Here is a 9617-nt window from a genome sequence, read left to right on the forward strand (position 1 = left end):
TATGGCAGAATCCTATCTATGGCAACACTTCGCATTCTTTCACCATTAGCGTGTAGAAAGTCATAGGAGAAGTAATTACTTAAATTTCTCTCTTCATTTGTAAGAAGTAGATTAAAAGATTTTAGTTTAGGAAGTTATATGGAACTGAAAACTATATTAAACATAGTTCTAAAAGAAATCGTCTTGGAAATTTTAAAAAATATTTGTGACAATTAAATACGAAAAATATTATGAAAATGGAAAATATTATAGTATATTCCGTATACAATTGAGGAGAGGGCCTAGATATGGAACCGACCTTCTCCCTAGATGAAGTATTCAAGCGTTGCGATTGCGAATACCGCGCACTCTCAGTCCTTCCGTAGACTGATCAAAGTGGTTCTCTATCCACTCATTTGTCCCGCAGTGGACTGTTCGATAAGACATGGTTCCCAGCAGATCACCGAAGTCGAGCATCACCGGTTGTGGTCAGTGTGCGGGTGGGTGACCAATTGGATCAGTCTGCATAGGGACCGAGGGTGCGCGGTATTGGTCCTTGATAAACTGTTCTACCTTAAAGTGCTCGACTTCACGTGCAGGTCATCGGGCTACCGAAGCGGGGGTGCCATCCCCTCTGCAGAGGATCAAAATTGTGATGGCATGTCTTCGGACCATCCCATTTTCGGATCATCCATTGTGCAGCTCTAGTGCGACGAAAATGAACTACAACTATCCGCTCATTTACCACAGCCAGTGATACTGGATGATCTGCTAGAAACTGTGTCTAACGACCAGTTAATTTTCTAAAAATGTTTTAGGGGAAAACAGAAGATAAATAAAATAGTAAAAAATTTTTATTCATAAAGATTTCGGCATTCAAATGAAATAATATCCATCAGCTAATTAAAATACGCTTTCAAAGGCACAGAAATAGGTAGCTGGAAGCATATTTGATTAATAAGTGAAGTAAGTAAATCAAGATGGCAGTTCAAATTGTAAACAAAATGAATATATCGTTTAATCGACATAGATATTTAATAATTTTCTTTTATTATATTTTTGGAATTTCAGGTACATTTAAAGACTAAGCACTTGCTTTTATTTTCCTGTTTTATATCCCTAGTAGTTTTACTTTAATATATAAAACTAAATAACATTTAACTTTGTAGGTATAATATTTGTGGAAAATTTATGAAAGATTATGTAGAGTTGTCATTGTGTTTTATTATGTTACATTGTGTAAGGTTATTGTAATATTCGCAATATAAATCTTTAAATACTATAAAAAAACTTTAAATAATTACATTATCAAAGATTAAAATCACTTGTTTTAATTATTGTTTCAAAAATAAAAAAATTCACATTGTATTTTTCCTACTTTACAGCTGCCTCTATATGTCCTAATTTTAACTATGTTATGAATGATGCAGCTACTGATGGGCATCCTATACCAGAGGGTGTGCCCATAAACATTGGGAATTATACTTGTCCTGGTGTTAGAGATCCTAAAGTGAATACTGAATGCTGCAGTAAAGCTGGAATGAATGGTTGTTGTCCACCTGAAAAAAGATACTTTTATGAAATCGACTCAAGGTGATAACTTTTATAATGAAAATGAATGATTATATAACGCAAATTGTCTTTTTTATATTTCTTTTTATAACTTCATTACAAAATTATCTTCTTCAATCTGGGCCCCACTCGTTGTTGATCTGATTTTTATCTGATATTTAAAAATTTTGACTAGTTTACCGAATGTGTTGTTTATGTAACGCAAAATTTTTCTGTGATTTAAGTAAGCTCTAAAAAATACTACAGTTTAAGCAAAACCATTAAACAATTAAACCAGATACCTTCAGCAAATAAATAAACTGCCCTTCATCTCAAATTATCAAATTACTTTTCACTGCAGACAAAGACTATCCATCATTTAGCAGGTTTAAATTTTAATTTCATTTGGGAATTGAAAAAATTATACAGTAATGTTAAAAGTAATTTCTAGGGGAATATTATGGTATTGTGATCTGCCGAGTCAACTACAATCGTCAAGGTGCCAAATAAATTTTAAACTTGCAAATTTAAAAAAAAAAAAAACAGCATGTAGATTTTTGCCCTGGGTTGGCTACGAGTTATACCTTTCAAGTTGATCCCTTTCTGTGATACTTTTTTTTCTTCAGTTTCTTGCAGGGTCGTTGCCGAGACTTGGCGGTTATTCTGCCACAGATCATAATACGGAAATCTCCCCAATTCTCGTAGTAAAGGAACTTATTATGATTGTTTGAACAAAAAAGTAATTTCATTTGGTAAATTAAGAATTTACCCCTCATTAAAAATAATAAAATTATTTAAAATATTGGTTTGCTGTGCCCCTGGCTTCGACATTAAAACTTTTATAACCAGTCTGGAAATATAAATCTTTCACTAACCGGTGAAATCAACACAATCTTTCAATTTTTTAAAAAGTCTCATCTGGTGTGCATGAAAATTTTTAAAAAATTCTGAAGTTGTGAAGTTGAAGTTTAATAAATAAACTAAATTGCATGAGCTCAGGTAATATCTCTTAAAAATTCTCTTTTATTTATAATTTTGTTTTTGTTTTTTAGGATTGCTGCAATTGTAGCCATAACTGTTATAACAGGTTGCATATTTTTCACTGTTGTTATTGCTGTTTGTTGCTTCTGGTCTAGATGTCCTCTTTATACAGCTTGTAGAGTTGAATATTCACCTGAAATTGCAACTTATGGTATTTTCATTTTTCTAATAATTTAAATTATCAATAATTAAAGTTACATTAATAATTTAATAAAGTAACTTTAAATTCCCAATTTAAATAAAAGGATGCATAACTATGTTTTAATGTGTGATTAGTATATTTAATATCTTTAATATTACTTTACTTTTGTCTTTTTTTTAATCTATGTAAAGATATATTAAATAAAAACTTAAACAATCTTTATTTATTTGTATGAAATAGCTTCAAAGGTAATTTGACTTCCATGGTTATTCAATAATTAAAATTAGGCACACTTCAGATTAAATTTTTGCATATTTTATTAGGTTGAGTAAAAAGTCATTGCATTTTTTTTTTTTTTTTTTAATATAAATATGAATAGCAGTTGCACAGTTTCTGAAATATTTGAAGCATTCACAATCATAGTTTTGACGTCATTGATAGCAAAGAGTTTAAGATTTATTCTAAAGAAAAAATTGATTTATTTCATTGAGATTTGGAAATTTGACTGCACTTTGAACAGGAAAGATTATAATTTTCGTTTTTGCCATATTTTACTTCCATAAAAGGAAAAATGTTAGTCAAGCATTTTAAAAATTGCAGAAAGTTTATGGTGATGATACTGTACAAGAACGTCAATCCCAATGCTGGTTCAAGAAATTCCAAACTGGGGAGTTTGATTTGAAAGATTCCATTCTATCAGCAAGTCCTACCGGGATTGATGATATCAGAATAAAAACATTCAACCAGTCAAACCCACTTTACATGACATGAGAAATTGCTGACATGTTGAAGGTCAGTCAAAATAGTGTTCAGGTCCATGTTAAGAAACTGGGTAAGCAAGCTCGAAATTTAGGTTCCTCATGCACTTAAGGAAGTTCATTTCGTGACATGAATAAACATGGGCAATATGCTCATAAAAAGTCAAGAAAATGGCCTTTTTTTTAAACAAATGATAACTGGTGATAAGAAGTGGATTTTTTCAACAATGTGGTGAGCAAATAGTTTTGGTCACGAGTTGAAGATTCGCCATCAACGACTTCAAATCGAGAACTTCATCAGATTCATTAATGTAATGGTTGTGATTCAAATTTTAAAACTATTAATTTTTGTTTATTGTTTGCTCTAATTTGCAATGTAAAATCCCCCCCCCCTCCAATTTATTAGCACAACTTAATAAGAAATTTCATTTCATAGCATATTCTGTTCCTTTGCCATAAGATAAATTTGTAAAACAGTTTCAACCCAATACTGTAAGTAAGGCTGAATTAGATCAGAAACTCATTGTTTCTGAAAACAGCTGGGAACTGATTTTTTTTCTGTTACTTTTTTCATCTTTAATATTTTTATTTATATCTAAGCTATTAAGGACTAATGAAAAAGTTTTGCAGTGGCTACTTTTTGTTCAAGAGATATGCTTATATGTAAAATTTTATCTGCAGTATGCAAAATAAAAATTAGAACTATTAGAATTTTATGTTAGCATGAGAAAATCAGATCATTAGATCAAAAATTATTAAAGTGTTTCATTTTTTATTTTGCACACTGTACACTCAAACGTTTTTTAATTTTTAGAAAGTAAAGGAGATAGTGTGAATATGGATACTATGCCTGTAGAGTTAACTGGCAAAGGGAGCAAGTTCACTCCTGTTATAATAAGTAATGGAAATCTTGACGGTAAGTTTTATTACTATTACTGTACTGTAAGTACTGATTAAAAGATAATTTTCTATTTTTTTTCTTTTTATTTTTTTATTAATGAAAGTTGATACAATGCAATAACTTTTACATTAATGAAAATTTTTAATTAAAATTTGAATTGAAAATCTTAAATTTATTTTTGCATGGAAGTCAGAACAGTTTTAATTATCTTAGCTACAGATCACAAAAACACCTTATTTAAATTCTTTAAGGTTTAATGAATATGGGACTATTTATAATTTCTATAAATTGTTAATTTTTAAATTTATTGTTTATTTTGAGCATAAATTTTACAAGATCCTAGTGGAATTTTTAATAAATTAAATGGTTGATTTAAATTATTAAAGGTTATATAAAACTCTTTTGTTATGAATATAACTTGGAGTTTGCAATTTTTATTAACTTCTTGGGAATTATTATTTTAAAAAAAGCATCAGATTAAAAAATTATCTTAGAAAATGTATGTTAAAATTTCAAATAAATAAATAAATAAGTGTGTTGAAATGACTTTAATTCAGTTTGCTTTAAATCTTATTTAAATAAACAATAAAGAGAAATGATGTAAAGTTCCTTCAATGTCTTGTCATGAATCACTAGTTAAAGTCACAAAGATATAACTTCACATATTAATAAAAATAATAAATTATGAGTGGTAGTTGCAGTGATTGACTCAAGATATTGCTATGAAAACCATCAAATAGATTTTTATATTTCTTGTTGTATCTGTGTCTGTGCTTCTGACCTTATGTTTGTAAAACATAGTGATAGGAAAGAAACAATTAAATTACCACTGCTCACACATGACGATAGAGAGTTTGTGAAAACATTACAAACTTATCTTAAATTAATAAGTGTTAGTGTTAATATGTTATTTTTATTTTATACTGTAAAGACTAACAGAACTTTCACAACTGAGGGAGTGCAGGGAAGACCTAGAATTATCAGGAAAATAAATTCTGACTCTAAAATTTGATGTAAATTGCATTTCTTGTTTGGCAAAAATTTTGAAAATTGTAATATATATGGGAAATTGCCATTTTCAGAATTGTCAGGAAATTCAGTGTTCATTATCAGTAATTAGTTATTGAGTTATCAGTATTAGTCAAGTTATTTCATGTGATATTTTCATTTAGTTATATTTTGTTTCTCACAAAATTTAACATTCAACATATAAAAGGGGGAGAAAAAAGGTATTTTTATGATGAAAGATTAAAGCGTATAAATAAAATATTGTGTGGAATAACTTTGAAATTTTCCTAAAATGCCTGAAAAATCCAATTTTTTTTTTTTTTTTTTTTAATTGAGCAAGAAACTTTTGACAATTATTCTGCAAAATTGTTAGTGGAGCCACTCAGTTTACTCTTATTTCACACTAACTGTTCTTACTTTCTTCAAGACAATCACTTTTCATAAAATTGATTTGAAATTTTTAATTTTCTTCCTTTGGAAACTACTCTTGTTATGTCCTGTTTAGAAACTTCTAGCTTAAAAAAAATATTTCCTCTAAAATTCTATGTTTGAATTATGTATCATTCCGACCTGTGAAAATACTGACCACATTTCAGAACAAAGGCCAATGCCTACTTTATAGAATATTCGTGATGTGATAATGATCTGATGACTTATGAATCAGAGGCAATTTGAATAGCTGAAATTATGAAATCCAGTAGAGATGAAAAAGACTGTGAATCTTTAATTTCACCCCCATCATTTAATGAAGCGGCAGTTAAACTGTGGGGATTGAAAATTTTCCTCCAAATACGTGTAGATCAAGAGAGAGAAATGGATGCCTTGGAAAAGTTTAAAATTCATTGCATACTTTTAGACAAAAAAGAGAGAGAGTGTAAAGAAACCAAAATGTTGGCTTTTGATTAAAATAACATAAGTTTTTTTCTTTGTTAAATAAATTCCATTTAAGTTTCAGATTGTATTTGAGTATTCATAAAATATAGTTGCATTTGTATGCATTTAAATGTTAGTTTTCATGGGAATTCTTTTTTGTCTAGTCTGATGAGTGATGTTAAATCGAAGTTTTACTTTATATATATGTGTATATTTATACGACGCCCTGTGGCTGAGAGTAGCGCTTTGTTCTCCTGTTCCACAGGTCCTGGGTTCAATCCTCGGGCCGGGCAAGGTTTACTCAGCCTTTCATCCCTTCAGTGGGTCGATAAATGAGTACCAAGCATGCTTGGGAACTAAACACTGGGGGTTTCGCTTTCGGCTGACCACCTAACGGGAACATCTGCTCCTGCACCCCAGAGCCCAAGGTCAAGAAAATTGAGATGAGCACAGTAGGCCTTGACCCTCTATGGGCTATCACACCACTGAGTTTAGTTCAGTATATTTATATAATCTTTTATTATGTGAGGTTACTTTTTTAAGGAGTACCAAAAAACCAATTCTTTAAAGGCTAATTAAATTATTCTTAATTTTTGGATTAAAATTTTATAAAATATTGTTCAAATTTTGTTATTTTATAAGTTTAAGCATCATTCAATCAATAATACATATTGTTGAACAAATATAAATCATCAGTCAAATATTATTCAAATGCCATTTTATATGGTTCTCCATCATTCAATCAATTGTCAATATTGTCAAATATATATTGATGGACTAATATTGCTCAAAATTTGTTATTTAATATGATTAAAACAATTCTTTTTTTTTAATATTAAATTAAAGTTAACCAAAATATACTTTTTTTGTCAGTTTTATTATCAAATTTTGCATGAAAATATTTGATTAAAAATAATTCTTCCAATATTTGTAGCTGACAACAATCCATTATAATCTTTTCAAGAGAAAAGGATCATGCTTGAATGATTAGTTCAGAACAGTATCAACTTATGAGAGAGAGCTTGAGGCTATTTTATTTCTAATATCTTCATAAAAATTTTTGTTACTGTGATATTTTATGATATTTATATTGTACCAACTGTTCAAATCTTTTTTGAACTTTATTGTGTACTTAATATTTTTAACAATCATTTATGTGTATTACTTTTTCACAATCATTTGTCATTTGCTTGTTATCTAGATGATCCAAATAATTAATCAGTTGAGCGATTAAAACAATTGAATATTGAATTTAAAAAAATTCTTTTGTTTAAAAAACCCTAAATTTTGTTTTTATTTACTTTTTAAAACCTTTAATTGAGTTAGGATAATGCTACTATAGCAGTTATAGTTTTAGATATTTGAAACTTTTGAATTTTCCATTAAAATACTAACAGCTTTCACGTTTGGTTTCAGGCATGTTTATGTTCTGTGCACTTAACAAAAAGTAATAAATTAGTAGGTTCAGTATTTTTTTTAGAGATATATATGTGTTATAATAATTTTATTTATCTTATTTTGCCCTCACATTGCTCGTGCCAAATCACATTAAAGAAAATATTTCATGTTAAGAGATGAAAATATTATGTAATGCTGATATTTATAATATACTATATATTTTAAGTGAATCATTATGTATAATTATTATTGTGTGATATATTATGCTTATCTTATTACAAAGTAAATCCTGTCATTATCTGCACAGTTTTTGCAAATAAGATATTATTGTACAAAATATTTTGAAATATATTTGCGAATTTATGTTATTTGCCAATGGTGGCCATGAAACAACACATTATTGCTAGAAAATTATACCTAGTATCAAGAGCATATTTTATACAAGACTCTGGTATACCAGAATTAAAAATGGTGTTAATGCAGAAAAACAAAAATAATGACATTATTTGTGCTTTTAGCTACTATTTTAACCTTATTTATGTACAGAACTTCATTAAATTTTCTTTATTTCACTATTTCACTGCTTTTTTCCATGGTTTTACTTTAGGTCGGGTTGAAAATCATTTTTTCCCAATGTTTCTAAAGAACATAACTATACTGAAATTTTTTAAATTAAAAAAAGTTCTATAGATGTGCATTGTCTTTAAAAAATTTTGTTGCCTTTAAATTTTTCATCTTGATTTTGTCCATAATTATAATTTTAATCTTGATAATTTTATGTTAAATGAAAAAAAACTATACTTAGTATACTCTGATGATTTTATAATTGAGTTACTGAATAAAATTTAGAAACAATGATTAACAGCATGTTATTATATTTATTATTAAAAAAATCACTAGTAAACTTTTTCCAATAATTTTTCAACCTTGCAATGTGAACAATGGCATTCTAAAGAATTTTGTTAATCACTCCAATTTTGTATTTTCTCAAAATTTTAAAGGTGATGCTTGAGGAAAAACAATCTTAATTTTTAAAAAAATTTGTGCCACTTTTTCTTGTGTTCTTTTTCAGAACTGTAGCAATAATAGAAAAAGATCATTTTTTGACACACTTCCTCATAATTTACCAAATAGAACTTTATTTTAACCATTATTTTTTTTTACCTGATACTTTATGATCATCTTTTATATGTATTATATTATCATTATTTCTGAATATCCTTAATTTTGCAAAATAATCTGTATTTATCATCAAAATTTCAAGTAAGCTTAACAGTGGATGAAGTCAGAAAAATCGAAAGTGTATCTAAAATGAAAAAAGATGCTGTTATTAATATAGTATGTGGATGTCTCTATTGTCATTAGTTTACTGCATGCATAGTTTCAAAAATCTCAGATGCATTAATTAATTTATTTTAATATACATATATATTTGTAAATATATTTTTTTATGCGTTTAAAATCTGTATGTTTGCGCATTTATTTTATCTTCTGGTATTTTATGAAATGCATAGTAAATTTCAGCAAAGTGTAAAGTATCCAAACTAAGTCATAATTATACAAAATACCATTTTACTAAGTATTAAATAGTTTTACTGTAAAGGTAGAATAGTAGATCGACAAAGTAATAAAAACATGAATGAGTTGATTTAAATTTTGCACCAACTTTCAATCTTTTTCCTGAGCAACTATTATAATTAAAACAGCTTGAGTTAATATAAATTACATATCTTCCTTAAATGGAGTCAAGTTAAATTGGCTTCCTTCATACCTAGTTTCTGCAGGGGAAAAAAAAAAAGAGTCCCCCAAAATTTTAGTTTTTTGTTTGTTTGAAATATTTAAAAAAAATGAAAATTAAAAATTTTGCAAGTTTTGTGAATTTTTCCATATCTGCTTTAGAAACTTTCTTTTATCACTTTGCTTAAATAGAATACATCGTTTTGCTTAAGGCAAATTTTTCTATAAA

At 28.0% G+C, this 9617-nt stretch overlaps 1 protein-coding gene across 2 annotated transcripts; it reads left to right on the forward strand.

Moving 5' to 3' along the window:
* Nucleotides 1-819: 819 nt before the first annotated feature.
* Nucleotides 820-7684, forward strand: LOC107450564 (uncharacterized). 2 transcript variants are annotated; one of them, XM_087157245.1, is made up of 5 exons: nucleotides 820-945; nucleotides 1365-1572; nucleotides 2583-2722; nucleotides 4286-4387; nucleotides 7188-7355. In XM_087157245.1, exons 2-5 carry the CDS (start codon nucleotides 1397-1399, stop codon nucleotides 7205-7207), a joined length of 438 nt encoding a protein of 145 aa, XP_087013371.1. In that variant the 5' UTR covers nucleotides 820-945; nucleotides 1365-1396; the 3' UTR covers nucleotides 7208-7355. The 2 variants fall into 2 exon arrangements, with proteins under 2 accessions (XP_087013371.1, XP_015921879.1); XM_016066393.4 differs by having other exon boundaries at nucleotides 928-1050; nucleotides 7188-7684.
* Nucleotides 7685-9617: the final 1933 nt, after the last annotated feature.

The sequence above is a fragment of the Parasteatoda tepidariorum genome, chromosome 2, assembly GCF_982258835.1.
Source record: "Parasteatoda tepidariorum strain Cologne lab strain chromosome 2, Ptep-v5.0, whole genome shotgun sequence".
Taxonomy (NCBI): Eukaryota; Metazoa; Arthropoda; class Arachnida; order Araneae; family Theridiidae; genus Parasteatoda; species Parasteatoda tepidariorum.

What these genes read in the sequence shown, in the direction of transcription:
- LOC107450564 (XM_016066393.4), top strand. Translation starts at nt 960, where the DNA reads ATGGCAGTTCAAATTGTAAACAAAATGAATATATCGTTTAATCGACAT. An exon ending in ACCTGAAATTGCAACTTATG is followed by an intron (nt 2,723 to 4,285) that starts GTATTTTCATTT and finishes TTTAATTTTTAG; the next exon opens with AAAGTAAAGGAGATAGTGTG. An exon ending in AAGTAATGGAAATCTTGACG is followed by an intron (nt 4,388 to 7,187) that starts GTAAGTTTTATT and finishes CAATATTTGTAG; the next exon opens with CTGACAACAATCCATTATAA.